The sequence below is a fragment of the Osmerus eperlanus genome, chromosome 3 (genome assembly GCF_963692335.1).
Source record: "Osmerus eperlanus chromosome 3, fOsmEpe2.1, whole genome shotgun sequence".
Classification (NCBI taxonomy): Eukaryota; Metazoa; Chordata; class Actinopteri; order Osmeriformes; family Osmeridae; genus Osmerus; species Osmerus eperlanus.
In genome coordinates this window covers 2,828,307-2,851,880 of record NC_085020.1, presented here as the reverse complement: position 1 = coordinate 2,851,880, position 23,574 = coordinate 2,828,307, and the positions used below count along the sequence as shown (strand labels likewise).

At 51.7% G+C, this 23,574-nt stretch overlaps 1 protein-coding gene across 1 annotated transcript; it reads right to left on the bottom strand.

The window, feature by feature from the left end:
* Positions 1–85: 85 nt before the first annotated feature.
* fhip1b (FHF complex subunit HOOK interacting protein 1B) lies at positions 86–23,249 on the bottom strand. The gene is made up of 12 exons (XM_062456514.1): positions 22,899–23,249; positions 18,551–18,706; positions 10,205–10,804; positions 8,313–8,969; positions 6,858–7,103; positions 6,557–6,724; positions 6,204–6,283; positions 5,917–6,086; positions 4,330–5,700; positions 3,233–3,411; positions 2,156–2,318; positions 86–1,458 (listed from the first exon to the last, which is right to left on the bottom strand). Exons 3-12 carry the CDS (start codon positions 10,328–10,330, stop codon positions 1,160–1,162), a joined length of 3,459 nt encoding a protein of 1,152 aa, XP_062312498.1. The 5' UTR covers positions 10,331–10,804; positions 18,551–18,706; positions 22,899–23,249; the 3' UTR covers positions 86–1,159.
* Between the last annotated feature and the right edge of the window lie 325 nt (positions 23,250–23,574).

Genomic DNA, 23,574 nt, shown 5'->3' with positions numbered 1-23,574 from the left:
CACACACACACAACCCCCCCCCACACACACACACACACAACCCCCCCACACACACACACAACCCCCCCCCCCCACACACACACACACACACACACACACACACAAATTGAGAAACACTGCTCCCACATGGCAATTGATATGTTGAATATTTTTTTGATGTACATATTTTAAAAAAGGATAAAAAAAAATAATAATTAAAAGTAAACCAACACCTAAAATGACATGGAGAACGGTTGTATGAATCATAATAAACTTCCCCGAAAGTGTGCTCCAGTAGTGCTGTGTAATCTTATAAAGGGGACAAGGGCCTCTCTCCCTTCTGCTAGTTTTCCCTTTTTCCAGGTTCACCTGTCGCCCATGTCAGTTTCCCAGAGGTGAGGTGATGCATTCCCAAACCAATTATAACAAAAACGAATCGTTGAGAGGCCCAGAGTTCATTGTTCATTGGCTGGTTCTTCTTCCTGTTGTTCCCACTCAACCAATCGGCCTCTCAGCTGAGGTGGTGACACCAGGATGGGCGTGTTCTGAAGACACGGTCAGAGCTGATTGGCCGGTTGTGGGAAGAGTTAAGGACTACATTTCAGTGCTCTCGTTCAGCCCCAAAAAGTTTCAGCAAACATTTTCTTCCAAAAATGTACCTCATTTAGTTTTTATATGCTCTACACAAAAAAATATTAATTTTTTTGGTCTTCTTTGTCCGATTTCTTTGCAAATGATAAAGGACGGAAATTTCCGAACCATTTCCCCTACAGAGCCTGAATGGAAACATCTCATACAGTAGAGATGACTAGGGACAGGAGTGCTGACTAGCACCTATGTGAATCTACTGGACTTGCTTTTCTTACTGTGGCCTTTGCTGGCCACCACTCTATGGTATGTATATGCATTATGCCCACACCTGGAGCACCTACTGAGATTCAAGGTGTGTATGTTCATACACATAAATATTTTATACAGGTAATGCACAGTATTATATCAACAGAGGAGTCTCTGCTCTCCTTACAGTAAAGCAGATATATTTTTCGTTATAAAAAAAAAAAAAAACCTCAGTCCCTTTCCTCTCTAAACAAGAAGTTTCCTTGTTTGTCTTCAACAAACCGACGTCTCACTGCGTGTCCCAGGGCGCCCCCTGGTGGAGGGAGGCGGTGAGTCCTCCAGTCTACTCCTCGGCCTCCTGGCAGCGGGGAAAGGGCACGGTGACAGCGTGCTCCAGGGCCAGCGCCGCCAGCTCCTTCAGGAACTCGGAGAAGATGACGGCGCAGTACACGGCGTTCTTCACCCGCAGAGCCTCCGCCTGCTTCTCCAGCCCCGTGGCCCCGCCCCGGAACAGGGCGCTGTGCAGCGATTGGCCGCCGTCGCGCACGTGAGCCAGGGCCAGTTGTGCGGCGTGGCGCGCTCGCGTGGGGCTGTTGGTGTGGCGGAGGATGAGGTCGCCTAGCGACGGCTTGCGGCTCTTCACTGCAGAAAACGGAAGGACGGGGGTTTTAGTCGCTAGGGAGCACGTGTGCAGCCCACACAAACACATGCGGCGGGCGTGTGCTGTTTCTGAGCGTGTGCTGTTTCTGAGCGTGTGCTGTTTCTGAGCGTGTGCTGTTTCTGAGCGTGTGCTGTTTCTGAGCGTGTGCTGTTTCTGAGCGTGTGCGGTTTCTGAGCGTGTGCTGTTTCTGAGCGTGTGCTGTGCACGGGCAGCATCACGGGTCGTCGACACATTCACCAACACACCAGCAAGCTTTCATCGTCATTCACGTGGAAACAGGACGTGCGTGTTTTGCTAACGTGGGAAAATTGACTGACTCGAATCAGGAGACGAACAGCCAGCCTCTTGATCCCTGCTGCCAGACTATTAGCCTCTGAGACACCAATAGCATATGACAACAATCCCCCCGCCCGCCCGCCCGCCTCTCTCCAGTCTGACTGGACCACTGAGCACAGATGGCCCATTTCCCCCAACTCCACCCTGATGAATCCCCGAGTCATCCTCCAGGCCACTGCATTCTACACTCTGGGGCGGGGGGCTCTCTGTGTGTGCGAACACATCTGCAGGTGTGTGTGGGCGTCTGCAGGTGTGTGTGTGCATCTGTGTGTGCAGGCATGCGTGTGTGTGTGCAGGTGTGTGTGCAGGCAAGCGTGTGTGTGTGTGTGCGCGCATCCCCACCCAGGGAGTCGGAGCGTCTGAGGGGGGGCACGCCGGCGGGGGAGTCGGCCCAGTCCAGCTTCCCCCGGGCGGCCAGGTAGCGCTGGGCCTTTCTCAGCATGGAGGGAAAGTCGTCATGGGACGCAGCGAACGCCTCGATGCGGTTCTTCACCGACCCCAGGACCTGCGGGGGGGGAGGGGGGGGGGGGGGGAGGCAGATAGACGGGAGCTTTGAAAACACAACACGTCCATTTCATCCACACGTCTAAAACGGCGCTTCCTTTTTATCGACACGTTCTAAAATAATGTCAAAACAACGTTTTTGTTGTGACCATCCCTCTAAACCCCCAGAGATCTTCCTGCTTGTCGACAGAGCTCACGCACTAACAGAAGAGCGCGAGTCTGGAGGTTCTGCAGACAGTGAACACGGCAGAGGGAGGTAAACAGCAGTCAGCTTCAACTGACATCCTGTCAGGTCTGGGAGGTGAACCAACACAACCCTGTCCTTTGAACTCGAGAGGGACTGAATTCGGGAATTTTTGTTCAAGAAGGTTCTTTGATGAGCGGAGAGGAACAGAAAAGCAAATTTAAGCTAATAGATACAAGCAAACCGGCATTTGGACAAGTAAACATTTAGCCCTCTAGATGATTTGGAGACGCTCGAACAGCTGATGAATAATTTAAGCGAAACTCCATCGATGTTCTGCAGAACTAGAGCACAGCAAGTCGAACGCAGGCAGTTGACTCGTTTTGTTTAAAGAAGTACATGTTCTTTTGATAAGAACGGAACAAGTTAAACTGTTTGCATTGTAGGGGGGGTGGACAGGAGACGTACCCCCTCCCCCCCTGTACGAGGCAGTGTACCTGTATGAGGCAGTGTACCTGTACGAGGCAGTGTACCTGTACGAGGCAGTGTACCTGTACGAGGCAGTGTACCTGTACGAGGCAGTGTACCTGTATGAGGCAGTGTACCTGTATGAGGCAGTGCACCTGTACGAGGCAGTGTACCTGTACGAGGCAGTGTACCTGTATGAGGCAGTGCACCTGTACGAGGCAGTGCACCTGTACGAGGCAGTGCACCTGTACGAGGCAGTGTACCTGTATGAGGGACTTGACGCTGGGCTGGAAGACCATGTTGGTGTTGAGCAGAAAGGATCGGAGCAGGGGCTGGGGGTAGCAGGCCAGCTGGGAGAGGATCCCTGTCAGCAGGATGTTCACGTACAGAGAGTTCTGCAGCATGTTCTCCAGCTTGGCAAACAGAACCCCCATGAACGGACCTGAGGAGGAGAGGGGGGCGGGGGGGGTGGGGGGAATACAAAGAGAATGAGAAAGGAAAGGAGGGAAGGAGAGAGAGAGGAGTCAGAGAAAAAGGAGAGAGAATAGGAGACGGAAAGAAAGAAAAGGAGGAGAGAATGAGAGAGAGGGAGGGTGGGGGGAGCAGTGTAGTTAGAATGGAGAGAGAGTATGTTTGGAACCAGATGTCTAGCCAAGGGCATCAACACAACTACTCCAAATGACCTAGAGCCAACTTTGGTTCAACAAATATGAGGAACAAACAATAAACACAGTGTTTCTCCTACCATTATATTGGGGGGGGCCCTGCCCCCCAACGGCCCCCCCGCCCCCCCCTGGAAGGTCAAGTTAATTTTGTAAAAAAACTTTTTTTTATTATCTATCATTTTTTATTATTATATAGCGCCAGATCACAAAATAAGTCATTTAAGGTTACCTTTCCTATAAAACAGGTTTATAGCTTGCTCTTTTATTAAACAAACTAAATGGCCTTATGTTATTTATCTTATTTACACGACGGCATGTAATTTCTGTCTCTACATGGCCCCCCCCCCAAAACGGGAATCCTGAAACACGCTGCAAAGACAAAAAATACATTGACTTTGCACATCAAACTTCTAATCATCATTGCAGATCAAACTAAATATACATCTCCTTTCATCGACAAACCTTACAACAAACACCTACACAAAAAAAATCTAAACACAACTTCAGTCTTGGGGGGGAATTACCACTGTAAATAGATTTAGATTTCATCCAATACTTGTATGAAAACATTCAGGCTACCCCAGTCAACAATGAATTATTACTTAAATCTTATCAACCACCTATTGACCTGAATCTGGCGAACTTGAGCACGGTTGGTGTTGGGTTAGCCCGGGCGTAGCTAGCAGTGGACTCACCTGTGTAGGGCTGGGAGGCCGCCTGTCCCAGGGGCCTGGCAGGGCTGAACACCCCCACCGCCGATCTCTCAGCCCTGGCCTCGGCCCCGCTCAAGTCTCCATCCAGTGGCGAGGGGGGTGGGGGCTCCTCGTCCGGTCTACCCAGGGCTGAGATGGGGTCCCTGGGGCTCTCCTCCAGTCCGGCCCCCCTCCTCTCCCTCACCCTGTCCTCCAGCTCGCTCAGCTCCTGGGTGAAGGCCTCGATGCTGATGCCCTGGCCGTTGGAGTCCCCAAGGGGCCGCGGGTCGTCGGGTGCCTGCTCCAGGAGCTCCTCGATCAGGCTCTCCACAGACTCCAGCCCCTGGTTGCTGAGGCCTAGCTCTGGAAGACTTGACGGAGGGAAGGGTGCGGCGGGGCTGTCGGTGGAGAAGGCGTCCGGGGCTGAGGGCTGGGGAGTGGGGGCTGAGGGCTGGGGCGTGGGGGCCGTGTGGGAGGTCAGGGGCTGCTTCTGAGGGTCGGGTATGGACCTGTCGCTCCCAGACGCAGACGAGCCGCGCGGCCGGGCCAGGCCGACCGCCCCGTTCTGACCCGAGTCCCCAGAGGAGAGACGGCTGTCCGAGTCTCTCTTCACCTTCTTCACCTCCATCCCTCCATCCTGGCCGTCGCCGCGCCCGTCCCCCTGCGCCGCCGTGCCGTTGTACACGGCCGGGCGAGCGACGCTGGCGGTGGGGGGGAGAGGAGCAGCCGTGGGCGGGACAGAGGCGGAGGAGGGCGTGGTCGAGGCGGGCGGGAGTAGGAGGGGCCTGGGTAGCTCCTCCCTCTGCAGGGAGCGTTTCTTGGAGCGCGGCGTGAGGCTGATGCAGTTGTTCTTCCCGATGGTCACGTCCCACTCGCCGCTGTCCCTCTCCGAGCTGCCCCACTCCGACCTGGCCGCCGCCACCACCGCCGCCCTGCGCTCCGCCGCGGGAGACCGCGCCCCCCCGCCCCCCTGCTGGAAGGAGAAGTGCTCGGGGAACACGGGCAGGGCGGGGTTGGAGGTGGGCGGGGGTGGGACGGACGGGACGGAGGCGGGGGAGGGGTGCTCGCCGTCGTAGGGGGCCGACCAGGCGCGGCAGGCCCAGGAGCAGAGCTCGATGTGGCTCCGAGCGTCCCTGAGGTAGTCCAGGTAGCCCTGCTCCCAGTCCAGACACTCAGGGACCCCGCCCTGGTGCAGGGGGCTGTCGGGGGATAGGGGGGTGCCCGGGGGGCCCCCTCGGGGGGAGGAGGGGACGGGCTCCGGGGAGGGGGAGGAGGGGGCCCCTCCGGAGCTCTGCTGGCGCATGAAGAGGGCCAGACGGGACGGAGTGCTGGGTCTGGGCTGGGGGGGGGGCTCGGAGGCTGGGCTGCCCAGGACTGCAGCCAGAGGGAGACAGAGAGCAGCGATCAGACACACACACACAGACACACTCAACACAGACACACTTCTCACTCTACAGAGAGGATTTCTACTCTTCAAAACAACACAGCCTGCCCTACCCTCACCTCAGTAGGCATCCAATCAACACTGATCTAAATGCACATTTATTGTAAGAAACACTGAAAGGAGAGTAGGAGTTGTTGAGCGGTCACCTTTCCCCCAGAAGGCAGGCTCCTCCTCACGGTCAGCAGGGGGCAGTGTTCCCAGACGGCAGCACTCGGGGATGAGGGAGAGGAACTTGTCTGCCGACTTGCCGTATAAATCTGTCTCCCTGACGGCTCGCCTCTGACTCAACATGACGTGGGTGCAGGGCAGCAGATACCTGAGGAAAACACACACACACCTGTTATGGGGCTGGAAGCAAGAAATGAAAATAATTCAACACAGTCACACGAAATTATCCCAAAGTCAGCAATGCATATGGACGGACACACGGTACCTGAGAACAAGCTGCAGCATGAAGTCTTCGCAGTTGAGGGAGAGCAGAGTCTTGAACAGGCTGAGAGACACCATGCAGAGCTGCAGGACACACACACACACACACACACACCACAGTTATGAGTCGACACACAATATATAAACGCACACACACTTGAACTAATATTATACTGAATGTAGCGAAAACCAGAAAGGAGAGACACAGATGCACAACTGTGTTCCCTGTATACTGCTGTTCTTCCTATGTCTTAAAATACCTCTCCCTCTCCACCTCATTCACTCCCCCCCCCCCCTTCTCCCTCTCCCCCACTCCATCCATCTCTCCCCCCCACCCCACCCCCCCCCCCCCCTCACCCTGGAGTTGCTGCCGATGCGTGTGAGCAGCGTGTCCAGGATGGTGTCGTTGTCGTGGCGATGCAGGAGGATGAAGCGCAGGAAGGTTTTGAGGAGGGCAGTCTCTGTCACGCTGCGCAGGAACAGGTCAAGGTACGCCGTGGAGGCGATCATCTCATCCACCGACGACTGGAGACACACACACACAGTTCGAGAGTTTAACAAGAGTGCATTGACCAGAGATGATTCGGTCCACCTTCAACATATTGACCCACACCCAGGACGACGCCCAGGCGGTCTATCCAACGAGAAGCCGGCCTACCTTGTGGAGGGCGGGGCCCATGACAGGAACTAGGAAGCCGTTGTGGACGTAGTCGACCAGCTGGCTGCGGACTAGCGGGTGGGCCACCTGGATGACGGCGTTGCAGAACTCCAGGGAGTTCATGAAGAGCACCAGCGACGACACGCCCATCCAGTCCTCCCTCCTCAGGGCGTGCCAGTCATCACCACGCACCTCCATCTTCCTGGGGAGGGACGAGTACAGGGCACTGAGGCCCGTGGCCAGCACCTGGGGAGAGAAGAAGCTGAGAATGAGTTACAGGGCTCGGGGGTTAGGGTTAACCCCACACACACACACACAGACACACAGACACGGTAACACAGCCACACACACACTTCCTCTTGTGAGCTCATCCCTGGCCAACTGAGAGAAAGCCTGTCTGTGTGTGTGTGTGTGTGTGTGTCTGTGTGTGTGTGTGTCTGTGTGTGTGTGTCTGTGTGTGTGTGTCTGGACACTGCGTCCCAACTGCACTGCAGCAGAACACACAGAAGGAGCTTTCTGTTCTCTCAGCTGGGATACCGGCTGGGGAGAGGAGAGACCAGCCAGTGATGTTAGTCAGGGTGGACAGGGTTTTTCCTGACAGAGGGAGACAGACAGACAGACAGGCAGAGAGGCAGAGAGGCAGAGGACCCACAAGGGGAGCCACTGCAGTGTTGTGCACCCAGACCCCCCCTGCCCCCCCAGGATGTACCAGGGACCACAGGAGATACTAAGTAGGGCAGACTGGAGCTCATCAATTATTCTAAAGGGAGAAAAGCTGCCAGTACAGAGATGGAAAGGGGGGGCAAAGAGGAGCACAATATTCACATCGCTATAGATGATTGCCCTCCAAGCTAAAGGCAAGCCAAGCGATATGAGACAACGTATTTGAGAGATTCAAAACTATTTGCTTACAGATTTGCCAAAAGAACTACCAGAAATAAGACGGAGCATGAAGGGGGGGAAATGAAGAATGAGATTGTCCGAGCCAGAAAGATTTGGAAATCCTTTCGTGAAGCGAAAGCGATTGCTCAATTGTGTGCATACACACACTTCTGCAAAATATGGAAGCAGGGATGAGAGTGATGAATCCTGAAAAGTCTCCGAAACCTTCGCCGGGTCATCATGAAACTGCTGAATGTAGCATGACTGTCCCACTAACCTGCCTACGTCACCTTTCCCCCCACTACAGTCCAGGCTGTCCGTGTGTTCTTCCATGTAAAACTGGGTTATAAAGTTAAGTAGGGCCTACTTATCCGTACAAACGTTTTAAGTACACACTTCAGGAGAGAGCAAACACAATTAAAGGCAAAACCGTAAGCACACAGTTGCAACATGTAGCACTGCCTTCTCACAACTCCCACCTCTGTCTCACACACACACACGCACACACGCACACAGGAAGATGTGTGAAGGGAGTTCACACATGCACACACACACCCACCCTCACCCAGTTACCGGGCAGAAGTAGGAGTTCTCGGCGATGTAGCGCGCCACCGACTGGTTGCTGGCCGAGGTCGCCATGACGAGCAGCAGCGCGTCGCGGGCCTGCTGTCCAATGGCTCCGTCCCGGTGGATGAAGGGCACCAGGAGGGAGAAGATCAGCAGGTTGGTGGGGCCCTGCTGGGCAGCCGAGGCCCTGAACAGCAGCTCTAGCACGGCGGGCAGCCGGGCCATGCTCACGCACACCTGGTTGAGCAGCAGCACCAGGCTGTTCTCCAGGGCGGCGGGGCAGCCCTGCTGGGGGTCTGAGCAGGCCCCCAGGAGCCCCAGTAGGGGCTGGAGGACGGCTGCGTGCGTGAGGAGCGGCTGCTGGGACTGGCCGATAAGCATCTCAAACAGCTTGAGCAGCGCCCCCTGGCTGTCGGGGTCCAGGCCGCGACGCAGGTGCCACGTCACCAGGCGCTCCAGGATGCTCTCCCTCGCCACCAGCCGCAGGATGGGGCCCGGGGCGGGCGAGAGGGCGGGCGCGTGGGTGCCGACGGGGGCCACGCCCTCCGTCTCGCCCGGGCGCTCCTCGGCCAGCAGGCACAGCATCTGGTCGGTGTGGTTACGGACGGTGGTGAGGTCGTCGCTGGAGCCGGACGGGTCACGTTGCTCCAGTACCCATGACAACTGGAGGAGGGGAGGAGGGGAGAGGAGATGGGGAGAAGAGGAGGGGAGAAGAGGAGAGGAGGGGAGAAGAGGAGGGGAGAGGAGGGGAGGAGGAGGGGAGAAGAGGAAGTGAGAGAGGAGAGGAGGGAAGGGTTAAGTGTTTTCACTTTACAGTAAGTGGGACTGTGTCTACTAATGTCCACGAGGCAGGCAGACGGCCAGAGATGATCCATCTGCAGACCTGCAGGTTCAGGCTGGTAAGAGCGTTCCTCTGGCCTGCAGTGTGTCCTGTCAGGATGACCTTGGCCAGAGGCCAGGGCTCAAGGCTGTGTTTAGTGGAGAGGTTCTGTGTGAAGCTGCACAACACACACACTCGCTCTTTCTACCTCTCACAATCATTCTCACACATTCTAATTCACACACACATTCTTTATCTCTCACACTCTCCTTCTCATACGCACGCTGTGAAAATTGCTCTGCTGCGATAGGTCAGTGAGAGACCTTGAGATGCTGGTGGCAGAAAGGCCCTTGCATGTGACAACACATTAACATCATTCTCCTGAGGCTGGATCAATAATCTCACGATGGGAGCTGGCAGCTATTCACAGCACATTCCATCCTTCTTGACATGGCTGGCAGGCACACACACGCACACACACGCACATATATAGACACACACACCCACAGGCATACAAATGACTCATGCAAGAATTCACACACACACAGACGTTACATGCATGCATGACCACAATCTCATATATTCCCTTATGCACTTAGGGCTAACTGACACGTGCCCCGCCCCCCCGCCCACACAAACACACACACACACACAATCACACAAAGACCTAGAGCCCCACAGCTCAGCCAGATTAACAGTGTGTTGGCAGTGTCAGAGGCAGGAGTATTGATTCCTCTACTGGCTGGCATGCAGCAACGCTATGACGAAGTTGGGTGTTCTGGCAGCAACTTATCTATCTAGTGATGGCCTTTCAGGGTGTGTGTGTTTGCATGTGTGTGTGTGTCACTGTGTTTGCATTTGCAAGTCTATCAAAGAAGGCCTTGTGCAAGACTAAGTGGACTGCAGCCATATCCTGTTACTCTCAGATAACCAGAGACACAGCTCTTCAGGTGAGAGGATCCCAGGTGGCGATAGTTAATGTTTACATATACAGCTAACAGCGTCATAGCCCAGGGGTCTGGGTTCATAGGTCAAGCCCAGGGGTGAGGGTTCCTTGGTGAAGCCGTCTGGTCCTTACCTGTCTCCAGTGGTTCTCAAACACCATGAGGCAGGTCTCGGGGTCGGCGGTGCAGGGGCCGGAAGGGGGTGTGGTCCTGGACCGGCTACCAGTGACCCGGGGGGTCATGCGACTCAGCCAGCTCATTCTGATTGGCCGATGCGGAAGGTCAGAGATGGGTTTCAGATCAAATCATGAGAGAGGATGAGGAGGAAGATGGGAAGGTTCACAGACAGGTGGGTTCAGAGAGAAGGGAGGAGAGAGAAAAAGGAGGATGAGAAAAAGAGGGGAGGGAAAGGAAGGAGAGCAGAGGGAAGAGAGGGGAGGGGAGGGAGGGAGGGGGGTAGCAACCAAGAGAGAGTCCAGATAAGAGGGCTGGGGGGGGAGCAGTCGGTGAAAAGAAAAAGGTAGGAGGGGAAGATAGTGCTGAGTTGGGCTGGGCAGTACAGAGGCAAGGGAGGAGGAGCCGTCTTCCAGAGTCAGCGTCACGAGGGGACCGACGGGGGCGGGGTTACAGGACAGGCGATGTCCACGAGGAGCTCCTGTCAGCTCGCCCTGAAGAGCCTGTCATCCAGTCTGCAGACGGCACCACTCCATACCCACGCAGGGGAACCCACTGCTCTGCAGGTGGGGAGAGGAACACTGGGTCAAGGCTGCTGTATTAGCATGACTGGTCTAGCGCAAGCAGCTGACTCAGTATTTCTGTCAGACTGCCTGTTAGCATTAGCATGGTTAGAGTTAGCATGGTTAGCAACAGGATGTTAAGAGTTAGATTTTTTTGCATTTGTATGATTAGCAACAGGATGTTTAGCATTAGTAAGGTTAGCATTAGCATTGCAGAGATGGAACAGAAACAAGACTAATGATTCAATGGAGGGGTTTAGAAAGTAGTGTCACAGTGTCACACAGTAGACAGCCTCTCCGCTAAATAAAGGAAAACTAAGAGGCATGACAGCATTTAGCAATGCCGTTCCTTTACTGTCAGCAAGTGGAGATAATGCCACTGATAACTGAGAAACACATTTAGAAAAGTTACAACAACCAAAAAAACACAGAGGAATTCGATAGAAAGCGAAATTGTCTCACCACCAATAAATGGCAGTTATGGAACACAGAGAGAAAGTAAACACAGCGTCGGTAAACATACAGGTCCTGGTTCTATCCTTCATCACCGCTGAAGTGACGGAAACCACGTGGTCGTTAGAGAGATAGAGAGAGAGCATGAGAGAGAGAGAGAGAGAGAGAGAGAGAGAGAGAGAGAGAGAGAGAGAGAGAGAGAGAGAGAGAGAGAGAGAGAGAGAGAGAGAGAGAGAGAGAGAGAGAGAGAGAGAGAGAGAGAGAGAGAGAGAGAGAGAGAGAGAGAGAGAGAGAGAGAGAGAGAGAGAGAGAGAGAGAGAGAGAGAGAGAGAGAGAGAGAGAGAGAGAGAGAGAGAGAGGGAGAGGAGGAGGGGGGGGGGGGGAAGAGAGGGAGGGAGAGAGAGAGAGAGAAAGAGAGAGGGACCTCGTGAGACCAGCGACTTCGCCGAATGGTACGGAGTCGGCCGCCGGACGAGAGAGTCCTCATCCTGCTGTGAGTGAGTCAGACGTGTAGTCCACTCACTCCGCCTTGAACACTCCCTTCACAACACACACCACACAGGAGGAGCAGAGACAGGACTGGCGAGAGAGGACAAGATGGAGGGCAAGATGAGAGGAGGAGCGAACAAAACGAAATAACAGAGAGAGGAGGATGGAGGGCTAGAGACAGCAGGAGAGTGGGTGAGAATGAGATGATGGGTGTGCAGAATGTTCAGGAAGAAACACAAATGTGAATCAGGAATCGAGAGCGACTAGTAAGGCAAGGAATAACACGTTTTAGGACAACAAAAATAATCGCAACGATCCAGTGATGAGGTTCAGCACAACACTGTCGTTTTAGATATGAGAGTCAGATGGACTGGGAGGTAGGCAGGTTCTAATCCCAAATCAGGGTCCTTCTTATCTCCACTGAGACTCTAGTCTAGCCCAGAGCATATGAACAGTGATCCAGGCACTCACATCCATCTGCATCAAACCACAATCATGCTTTCACACTGTTCACTGGACATTACATCAGCCTGCCCGCTCCTGTAGTCCCAGAAGCAGCACAAAGCCCTTTGAAACATTACTCAGAGGAAGGGTATGAACATTTGGATTTCATTTTGTAGGCCAGCGCTTGAGTTTGAGCTCAGACCAGCCCTGCAGCTTGTGGCAGTACTGGAGGGCTGGGCTAACAGGCATTCAGGTCTCCCTTTCTGCAATCAAAACAAAAGAGGAGCCGACCGCAAGCCGGCCACTCCAGATGTCTGCTCTGGGACAAAACGCAGCGATTCGGACCTGAGTAGGGACGCGAGGAATGCATTCTTCTGGTTGCGTAACTCGCGCTGTGAATGGACTGGGAGGCTGGGAGCGGAGCGGGCGGGCGAGGAGTGGATAGACAAGGAGCGCAACACAGAGAGGCGTCCCGGCTACACCCAGCCCTCCTCAACAAACAACGACAGCTCCAAACACGACGTTACTGGTTCTTTCCGTCGAGAGCCGACCAGCCCGATTCCCTGTTCCAGTGACATCATCATGTCCCTGGGCGCGGTAGGTCGTGGAGAGATGGAGGAGCGTGCCCAAGACAAAACACACTCTCCTGGTATCCATAACAAGACTGTCATCCGGGCCCGTGATTTACAGTTAGGTCCATAAATATTTGGACATTGACACAATTTTCATCATTTTGGCTCTGTATACCACCACAATGGATTTGAAATGAAACAATCAAGATGTGCTTTAAGTGCAGACTTTCAGCTTTAATTTCAGGGTATTTACATCCAAATCAAGTGAACGGTGTAGGAATTACAATACAATTTATATGTGGCCCCCCCCTTTTTAAGGGACCAAAAGTAATTGGACAATTGGCTGCTCAGCTGTTCCATGGCCAGGTGTATGTTATTCCCTCATGGGAGTTCGTTATTTCATTGACAAGGAGCAGATAAAAGGTCTAGAGTTCATTTCAAGTATGGTATTTGTGTTTGTAATCTGTTGCTGTCAACTCTCAATATGAAGTCCAAAGAGCTGTCACCATCAGTGAAGCAAGCCATCGTTAGGCTGAAAAATCAAAACAAACCTATCAGAGAGATAGCAAAAACATTAGGTGTGGCCAAATCAACTGTTTGGTACATTCTTAAAAAGAAAGAACGCACTGGTGAGCTCAGCAACACCAAAAGACCCGGAAGACCACGGAAAACAACTGTGGTGGATGACTGAAGAATTCTTTCCCTGGTGAAGAAAAACCCCTTCACAACAGTTGGCCAGATCAAGAACACTCTCCAGGAGGTAGGCGTATCTGTGTCAAAGTCAAAAATTAAGAGAAGACTTCACCGGAGTAAATACAGAGTGTTCACCACAAGATGTAAACCATTGGTGAGTCTCAAAAATAGGAAGACCAGATTAGAGTTTGCCAAAAAACATCTAAAAGACCCTGTACAGTTCTGGAACAACATCCTATGGACAGATGAGACCAAGATCAACTTGTACCAGAATGATGGGAAGAGAAGAGTATGGAGAAGGGAAGGAACTGCTCATGATCCAAAGCATACCACCTCATCAGTGAAGCATGGTGGAGGTAGTGTTATGGCGTGGGCATGTATGGCTGCCAATGGAACTGGTTCCCTTGTATTTATCGATGATGTGACTGCTGACAAAAGCAGTAGGATGAATTCTGAAGTGTTTCTGGCAATATTATCTGCTCAGATTCAGCCAAATGCTTCAGAACTCATAGGACGGCGCTTCACAGTGCAGATGGACAATGACCCGAAGCATACTGCGAAAGCAACCAAAGAGTTTTTTTAAGGCAAAGAAGTGGAATGTTCTGCAATGGCCAAGTCAATCACCTGACCTAAATCCAATTGAGCATGCATTTCACTTGCTAAAGACAAAACTGAAGGGAAAATGCCCCAAGAACAAGCAGGAACTGAAGACAGTTGCAGTAGAGGCCTGGCAGAGCATCACCAGGGACGAAACCCAGCGTCTGGTGATGTCTATGGGTTCCAGACTTCAGGCTGTCATTGACTGCAAAGGATTTGCAACCAAGTATTAAAAGTGACAATTAGATTTATGATTATGTTAGTTTGTCCAATTATTTTTGGTCCCTTAAAAAGGGGGGGGCCACATATAAAATGTGTTGTAATTCCTACACCGTTCACCTGATTTGGATGTAAATACCCTGAAATTAAAGCTGAAAGTCTGCACTTAAAGCACATTTTGATTGTTTCATTTCAAATCCATTGTGGTGGTATACAGAGCCAAAATTATGAAAATTGTGTCAATGTCCAAATATTTATGGACCTAACTGTACAAGAGGGGTGCGTTTAAAACGACGCCACCTTGCCCCTCAGGCGCCCTGGGGGCGTGAGGACTCTACACACGCTATGGAAGGTCTTGGAGGATAAGTCACCATGTCAGAGCACTAAACACCCACCCAGTTCCCGAGGAGAGCCTGGCGCGGGCTGGTTCCAGTTACAGTGCTAGTCCCTTAGTTAGAGTTGCTATGTATTTATAGCTGGGGCTAGCCAGATCCTTCACTACGGGAAAGCAGTGATCCCAACAGACACCACTGGCTCTGTAACACCCTCCTTCAAGTCCGCTTCAGCAGCTAAGCCCAGGGCCACACCTGTCATAACCCCTCACAGCGGGATGTCACTTCCTGATCCAACAGAGGAGTAGAGCAGTCTGGGAGTGCGTTAAACTAACAACCTGGCTTTACAGCTACGTAAAACAATAACTGTGACCGTCAAAGTGAGTTAGCGCAATGACAAACCAAAGTACACTACCCTACCGAAACCCTTAGTGTTATACTACAGATAACCTAACAGCAGTTGGGCATGGCTACATCTCAACATTAAAACACCAGAGATGGAAAATATGACTAAACGAAAGTGTGTGTGTTGAACCTGACTAACAGCGACACATTTGAACTTTCAGTGGTGTGTCAAGCTTGCAAAGCTGGTGTTGTTGAGATGGCCTGGTTCAAATCAGCTGTGTCGGGCAATGTGAGGGTAATCTTGCGTGACAACTGGATTTACGAGATCACGACCACACAATAATCATTTATTTGTATGTGCCTGAAGGAACTACTGGCAGTTACGGGCGTGGTTGAAGTTAGCCTGTGATAGACGGATGGTTCATCCAATCACCTGCCAAGTTTTTTATTTAATTTTTATGCCAGACCTTTTCCAAACAGTTTCCAAGGACGACTTCCCAGATGGATACGTGTAACAAACCATCTGGTGAGTCAGGTTAGCATGCAGGGAGCATGACAGAGGTTAGCTGACCATAACCTTGCTGACCACGTTTTAACACTCACAGCACAAGGCCCCAAAGGGAGGTGAGCTTATTGTGCCTATTGCACATCTCTGCAAAGTCTTGTGGATACATGTGGTTGTTGTTGCTGCAGCTTAAGCTTTGGCGACTAGTCATCACAAGCTAAAGAAAGATGCTGAGCTGATCGTCAAGTACTCTGGGAAAGTAGCCTAATAGTTTGGTGCTGGAGGGGTGGCGGGGAGGGGGTGGGGGGTGTGGCATTGCTACTCAGCTTGTCTATGAAATTCTTGCTTGCAGCTTAAGTTTAGGATCAGGACATGGTTAAAGCAGTCCTCCTAGTTGTGTAAAAGTTCCTAGATGGAGCAGTGACATCACGTTTACAGGCTAGATTATTCTTCATTAGTGTACTCGTAATCGGAAGCATTAGATTACAGGGTTTCCCGCAGCACTTTTCAGTTAAGGCAGCCGCCTAAGCAACACATGCCTGGCGCCTAAACTACGTCGTAATTTAAAAATTAAAATGTATAGCGATATCCGCCCTTGTCCTGTTTTCTCCCTTCCATTCCAAACCGTGACCAACGCCAGTCTCCCTTCTCTGGATGCTGTTACCAAATATGAGTGTTTGCCATGTTATACTGGCCCGGTACAAGTACCAACAAGTAGTTTTTGTGCATCTCTACCCGCAGGTATTGCCAATTCTTCGATTCAAAACATCTGTTAACTGAACTGCATGAACCGGCTAGCCTACATTCTGTTAGGCAGCAGTGTTGCTGTACATTTCCCCATACGACGCATCCGTAGCAACACGCCGCTATACTTGGCTCAGGCAGGAGGAGATCTGAGGCCAGAAACTAGGTTATCGCTGGAGCCTGTATGATGCACAGACCATGTGACTAGCAGCAAGCCCTTGTGCACCAACAGGACTGGGAACCTGCATCCATCTCTCCCACTCCCACCTGCCTCCATCTCTCCCACCCCCACCTGCCCCCATCTCTCCCACTCCCACCTGCCCCCATCTCTCCCACTCCCACCTGCCTCCATCTCTCCCACTCCCACCTGCCTCCATCTCTCCCACCCCCACCTGCCTCCATCTCTCCCACTCCCACCTGCTCCCATCTCTCCCACTCCCACCTGCCTCCATCTCTCCCACTCCCACCTGCCTCCATCTCTCCCACTCCCACCTGCCTCCATCTCTCCCACTCCCACCTGCCCCCATCTCTCCCACTCCCACCTGCCTCCATCTCTCCCACTCCCACCTGCCTCCATCTCTCCCACTCCCACCTGCCTCCATCTCTCCCACTCCCACCTGCCTCCATCTCTCCCACCCCCACCTGCCCCCATCTCTCCCACTCCCACCTGCCTCCATCTCTCCCACTCCCACCTGCCTCCATCTCTCCCACTCCCACCTGCCTCCATCTCTCCCACCCCCACCTGCCCCCATCTCTCCCACTCCCACCTGCCTCCATCTCTCCCACTCCCACCTGCCTCCATCTCTCCCACTCCCACCTGCCTCCATCTCTCCCACTCCCACCTGCCTCCATCTCTCCCACCTGCCTCCATCTCTCCCACTCCCACCTGCCTCCATCTCTCCCACTCCCACCTGCCTCCATATCTCCCACTCCCACCTGCCTCCATATCTCCCACCTGCCTCCATATCTCCCACCCCCACCTTCCCCCATCTCTCCCACTCCCACCTGCCTCCATCTCTCCCACTCCCACCTGCCCCCATCTCTCCCACTCCCACCTGCCTCCATATCTCCCACTCCCACCTGCCCCCATCTCTCCCACTCCCACCTGCCTCCATCTCTCCCACTCCCACCTGCCCCCATCTCTCCCACTCCCACCTTCCCCCATCTCTCCCACTCCCACCTGCCTCCATCTCTCCCACTCCCACCTGCCCCCATCTCTCCCACTCCCACCTGCCCCCATCTCTCCCACTCCCACCTGCCTCCATCTCTCCCACTCCCACCTGCCCCCATCTCTCCCACTCCCACCTGCCTCCATCTCTCCCACTCCCACCTGCCTCCATCTCTCCCACTCCCACCTGCCTCCATCTCTCCCACTCCCACCTGCCTCCATCTCTCCCACCTGCCTCCATCTCTCCCACTCCCACCTGCCTCCATCTCTCCCACTCCCACCTGCCTCCATATCTCCCACTCCCACCTGCCTCCATATCTCCCACCTGCCTCCATATCTCCCACCCCCACCTTCCCCCATCTCTCCCACTCCCACCTGCCTCCATCTCTCCCACTCCCACCTGCCCCCATCTCTCCCACTCCCACCTGCCTCCATATCTCCCACTCCCACCTGCCCCCATCTCTCCCACTCCCACCTGCCCCCATCTCTCCCACTCCCACCTGCCCCCATCTCTCCCACTCCCACCTGCCTCCATCTCTCCCACTCCCACCTGCCTCCATCTCTCCCACTCCCACCTGCCCCCATCTCTCCCACTCCCACCTTCCCCCATCTCTCCCACTCCCACCTGCCTCCATCTCTCCCACTCCCACCTGCCCCCATCTCTCCCACTCCCACCTGCCCCCATCTCTCCCACTCCCACCTGCCTCCATCTCTCCCACTCCCACCTGCCCCCATCTCTCCCACTCCCACCTGCCCCCATCTCTCCCACTCCCACCTGCCTCCATCTCTCCCACTCCCACCTGCCCCCATCTCTCCCACTCCCACCTGCCTCCATCTCTCCCACTCCCACCTGCCTCCATCTCTCCCACTCCCACCTGCCTCCATCTCTCCCACTCCCACCTGCCCCCATCTCTCCCACTCCCACCTGCCCCCATCTCTCCCACTCCCACCTGCCTCCATCTCTCCCATTCCCACCTGCCCCCATCTCTCCCACTCCCACCTGCCCCCATCTCTCCCACTCCGAAAGGGGTTTCTGACGAACGTCAACTCGCAATGCCTGACCTGCCGCGTCTACAGTCACGCCTCGGTGGGATTCACTCAGCTTTGTCACGTGTGGATTAACCAGACATTAAGACAGAGACAGTTGGCTACTGAAATGTAAAATAGAAAAAAACATGTTACCTGAACACAGGCCCAGGTTGGCGGCTAAGCCTCCATGTTGGCTGTGGTCCACACAGACGCCAAGCTGCGGGGCATGTCCCCAGCTGCTCAGAGCGTTCTCTGGCTCAGGGAGCAGCTTAACCCCGACGGGCCTTTTCTCTGGACGTCAACTCCTACCTAGACGGAGAGGAGACATTTACATTTAGTCATTTAGCAGACGCTCTTATCCAGAGCGACTTACAGTAAGTACAGGGACATTCCCCCTGAGGCAAGTAGGGTGAAGTGCCTTGCCCAAGGACACAACGTCATTTGACACGGCCGGGAATCGAACTTGCAACCTTCAGATTACTAGCCCGATTCCCTCACCGCTCAGCCACCTTACTCCCTACACACACACACAGGTGAGGGTGGAAGTTTGCTGTTACAACACTGAGCAGTAAACACGGACGAAGGCAGCTACAGGCAGGCAGAGCCATCACAGATGAGCCTTGACAGCCCTGTCGGTCCACCCTGTCACACTTCCTGAGACTAAACGAGAGGTCAGGTCTCACTGCTTAACGATGCAGGGCAGAACAGGACAGTCCTTGTGTTGGGAGATGATTATGGAGCGACTCGACCACAAACACCACACGGCAACAAGCGAAGGACTGTGCTTTTCGCCCAGGTTGCATTTCTCATACCCCCTCGCTAATTTGCTCCGCTAGCTCTCCTCTCTCATGGAAACAGGGACAAACTCAGGAGAATCCTGAGGGGGTATGGTCACGTGACCCGGGCTCATTTGTAAAGATGAGACAAACTAACCAGCTGATGTGTCATCAAAGAGCTGCAGGTAGCAAGGACACTCAAGGTAGCAGGCACACCAGGCGGGGTCGACCGCAAACACACACACACACACACAGCAGGGCTCGACAATAACGATGGCCCGATGGCCCGGGGCCAGTAAAAAGTAACGTCGGGACAGTTAAACTAGCAACTCACTGGCCCGATCGGGCCACTGCAAATTATTGATTGAAAAAAAAAATTGCATTGTAAAAGTTAACATCCTTCATATTTCTTGCTATCTGCTAAATGCATAAATAACTTTGCAGCTCGTGGGGCGCACAGTTGGCAAATCAAGAGTTGAGGAGTGACGAGTGGTTGTCAAATTGTAATTCTCTAATCTCGATACATTTTTTAACTGGCGCGAGACAATAAAGCAAAGATGGCAGCAAAGTAGAGCTACGAGCTCAAACGGAAGCAACTTTTTTATGGAACGAAGATGCACTGTGTCGTTTGTCGTATGTTCCCGTCTAAAGCAGACAAAAGTGGATATTTTTACATTTTACAGAGGCACCGACAATTTTCGAAAACAATACCTGACCAGCCATGCTAGCAGTAGCAGACAGCACCTGGTTTGCGTGACAGCTAAGCGGATGGTTGACAATCCATCTTCCAGGCCTTTGACTATGCTGGTCAGGAATTTAAATGTAGATGCCCATCGTGTTATTGCACGATTTATAACAACGGCATATCACGTAATTAAGACGGGCCAGCCGTTCGCCTCGTTCCTCCAGGCTATTGAACTGCAGCAGAAGAATGGTGTCGACTTGGGTACTTAGTATCATACTGATGAAATGCTATGGAAGCTTTTATATATTAGCATTGAGGGACCAGAGGTTTCAGTTGTGCAGAGAGATGGCTGTCAGCAGGGAAGAGAGCACGTCACGTTTGAGGTTAAAAGTCAATTGTTTTGCTGACTATTACCTTTTTATTTTTTATCACTAGAAATGTGATTTCATTTTTGTTCTTTTTATATCCCGGATGTGTTTAATAAATGGTTAAACATGTTAACAGAATAACACAACTTATAAGTCTTTGGTTTTGTTGTAACAATGATAAATTACAACTTTTGGAGGGGGGGGCCAGTAAAAATTGTCTTGGGGCCAGTAAGTTTCAAACCCACTGGCCCGGTGGGGCCAGTGCCAAAAAATGTTAATGTTGAGCCCTGCACACACACAAGGATGATAGATAGAATACAGACATCAAGCTGGCAGACATTTGTTCTTTTTCAGACAGGGAGTTGAAATTATGTCTTATGATTACTTACTGGGATTTTTGTGGTTTGGACGATGAATGAAGGATTTGACGGCATTCCAACAACCACTCCCAGAACTCAGATTCAGTTCCTTATACAGCTCCCTCACAGGGGAACCTAACACGGCTTAAGCATGCTGTGACAGTAACCAACTTCAATTATGTCTCATAGGCCATTTCCTTCTCTACCTTATGAATTATTAGCCAGACATAAAGAACTGTTACAGTTCCGTACAGTACAGCTTTCCACCTGGCAATCCTGCCGACAGTTTGTGACAATGTTCATTTAAATTCTCAGAAGAGAAACTCTAAGGTAACCTTCCACAACCTATGGAAACTTATAACCTCAGTATTACAGGTTGTGGAATTCAAAAAAACTGACAATTACAAGTCTTAGTAGCTCTGAAGCAGCGGATTTTTGACATAATATGGTTCAGTGTACCAATTTAAACTTTGCCGCTCACTAATTAAATGACTGGAATCTCATATGATTAACTGAGTCAAGCCGAACAAGGTTCTGCATAATCACAGGCAGTGAGAACAAGATAAGATGTCAGACTTGTTGGTTTTAGAGCAAAACAACTGATCTCAAGCTGCTCAGCAAGGGATCTAACATTTCAGTCAGAAAACAATAAACACAACCTTTCAGTCCCAATAAAGGAGTATGTCAATAAGATAAGCTTGGAGAAATGCAATAAGAGGACTGTCAGTGCTATTCAATGGGACATTCGTTTTCAGGTCAAATTCTTCCCAGTTGTAAAAGGCTCAAAGTTCAGCTGTTCAGGTCCCAGTGCAGGAAACTTATGATAGGAGGCAGGAAATTATACACCAGGAATACATGGCAGAGGTTAGGGTGAGTTAATAGCACTGAACTCACGCAGAGCAAATACCCAGGCCTCCCAGCACTCGGAAAGACACCACAAATAACACAACACCAGACTGCCAGGGTGCAGTGAGAGGCATTTTGGCAGTGGTTGGCCCTCAATCATGGGAATGGTTTGTCTAAATTATGGTCATGCTCTAGTTAGGTCAGGCTTTAACTGCTACGTTTTATGGGATCTCAGAATGCCTATTCTGTTCAGTGACAGAGGGAGGGGTAGAGTGAGGAGAGGCAGGGAGACAGGGAGGCAGGGAGACAGGGAGGCAGGGAGACAGGGAAGCAGGGAGGCAGGGAGACAGGGAGGCAGGGAGACAGGGAGGCAGGGAGGCAGGGAGGCAGGGAGGCAGGGAGGCACTTCAGCCCAGCCTGTTCTGCCCCTAGGCAGAGTCAGGTCCGCTAGAGTGGGTCTTCTTTGACCACCCACACGCATTCATCCCACACACTAACAGAGCAGTGTATGATAACTGGTTTGGGTGCATCTATATCGCAGAAACTCAATTGCTATCCACAGACGTTGAGGAAAATCTGGGGGGTAGGGGAAATGATCCCGTTCGTTTTTTATTATATAAATTGACCCTGTTTCAGATAAAGGCTCTCTTTCCTTGCTGGTCATGTCAGCTACCACACGTCTGTAATCAATCATTAGTCAAGAAGCTATCCATTATCTGTGACTCAATAAAGTCAATCATAACCACGTTAGCTACCAGAGCGCTCTTTCGTATCCATGGCAGGGTTGTGGTGTTACCACACATGAAACAAATATACATTTAGAATATACTGGGGCCATTTTTGATGTTTCAGAAACTGATAATTTGTCAACAAACTGGGAAAAGGCTTTCCTCCTCAGTAGTGGGCTGATAGCCGCAAGCTGTAGTGATCTAAATGTCAGTCAAACTACAATAAAGTCCTCAAACCATCTAATTGGTAGAGCTACTGGCTAGTTGTAGTACTGTAATGTTGTCACGACAGCTAAGCTCACATTCCAAGTGGCTGGTACTACTAGCGTTAGCTACGTTAGCTAACTAGCTAGCTTGAATTAGCATTATGAATAGAAAATACCATAGCCACTATCACGAGAAGAAAATAAAAATACTTTCACGAATTAGACAGATTGGGTAACTTGCATCGGATAACTTTCTGTACATCAAGCGAATAATTTCCACCACAGCATATTGCCAGTGAATAAAATAAACAAGCAGCCAATGTGTAACGTACCAAGGCTCGGGCACTGATTGAGTTAGCCAACTGAGCTAGTTAGCTGATACTAGAGGTTAGCTAGCTTATTTGCGTCAATCTTTTAACTGGCTAGTTAGCGAGGCTCAGCAATATTTAGCATATTTTGAACACTTTAGTTTTTAAAAAAAAGGGTGAATGGCAATGTTGCCAAACTGGCAAGTCAAGTAGTTCGTTTCTTACCTGGTTGATAGATTTGAAAATAAGTAGCTATCCCCTGTTGCTGAGAAGCAGTGATTTCGTTAGCTGGTTAGCCTAGCTTCCTTGCTAGCAGTGCCACCTTGCAAACGATAGAGGTCCAGTGAACTCCGCTGTCAGCAGATCAGCAGTAGCGCGAGGGAAGGCAGCGAGAAAATAGGTTCTTGTTGACTACTAAATTGACTACTTGTCCTTTGGCTTGTCACATAGAATATTCCTTTAGACCTAAATTTAAAATTCAAAATCTGATTTCACAAACACTCTCTCCTTTTCGCAGCCATCTTACTGGAATTCCTCTGTCACACACACCCACACGCAAGATCCCGGACAGAGGACGCAATGACGCCTTCCAGAACCGCTATTCCAAGTCAACTCCCTCCTCTACCGCCCTTGAAGAAAGATTAATCCAAAAGATACAGGAGCACTTGTTCTCCCTACCTTACATCTGTATACTAACAAGTTCAACTCATATTTATTTTCTCTTTTTGAAAATTACATATTGAAAATAATTTGTAAAATAACTTGTGATATATATATCATTGTTTGCACACAAGTTTCCAAATATTACTCTTAGACCTATATTGTAATGTTTTTGTTTTGAACAGGAAGGTTATTACACACCTTGAGAATAAACAAGCCCCTGGGGACCTTCCTGTGTTGG

Excerpts from the sequence above, each read along its gene's own strand:
- fhip1b (XM_062456514.1), bottom strand. The coding sequence starts at position 10,330 with ATGAGCTGGCTGAGTCGCATGACCCCCCGGGTCACTGGTAGCCGGTCC. Across the intron at positions 6,087-6,203 it reads ATGCTGCAGCTTGTTCTCAG|GTATCTGCTGCCCTGCACCC; the intron begins GTACCGTGTGTC and ends TGTTTTCCTCAG. Across the intron at positions 2,319-3,232 it reads GCGTCAAGTCCCTCATACAG|GTCCTGGGGTCGGTGAAGAA; the intron begins GTACACTGCCTC and ends CCCCCCCCGCAG.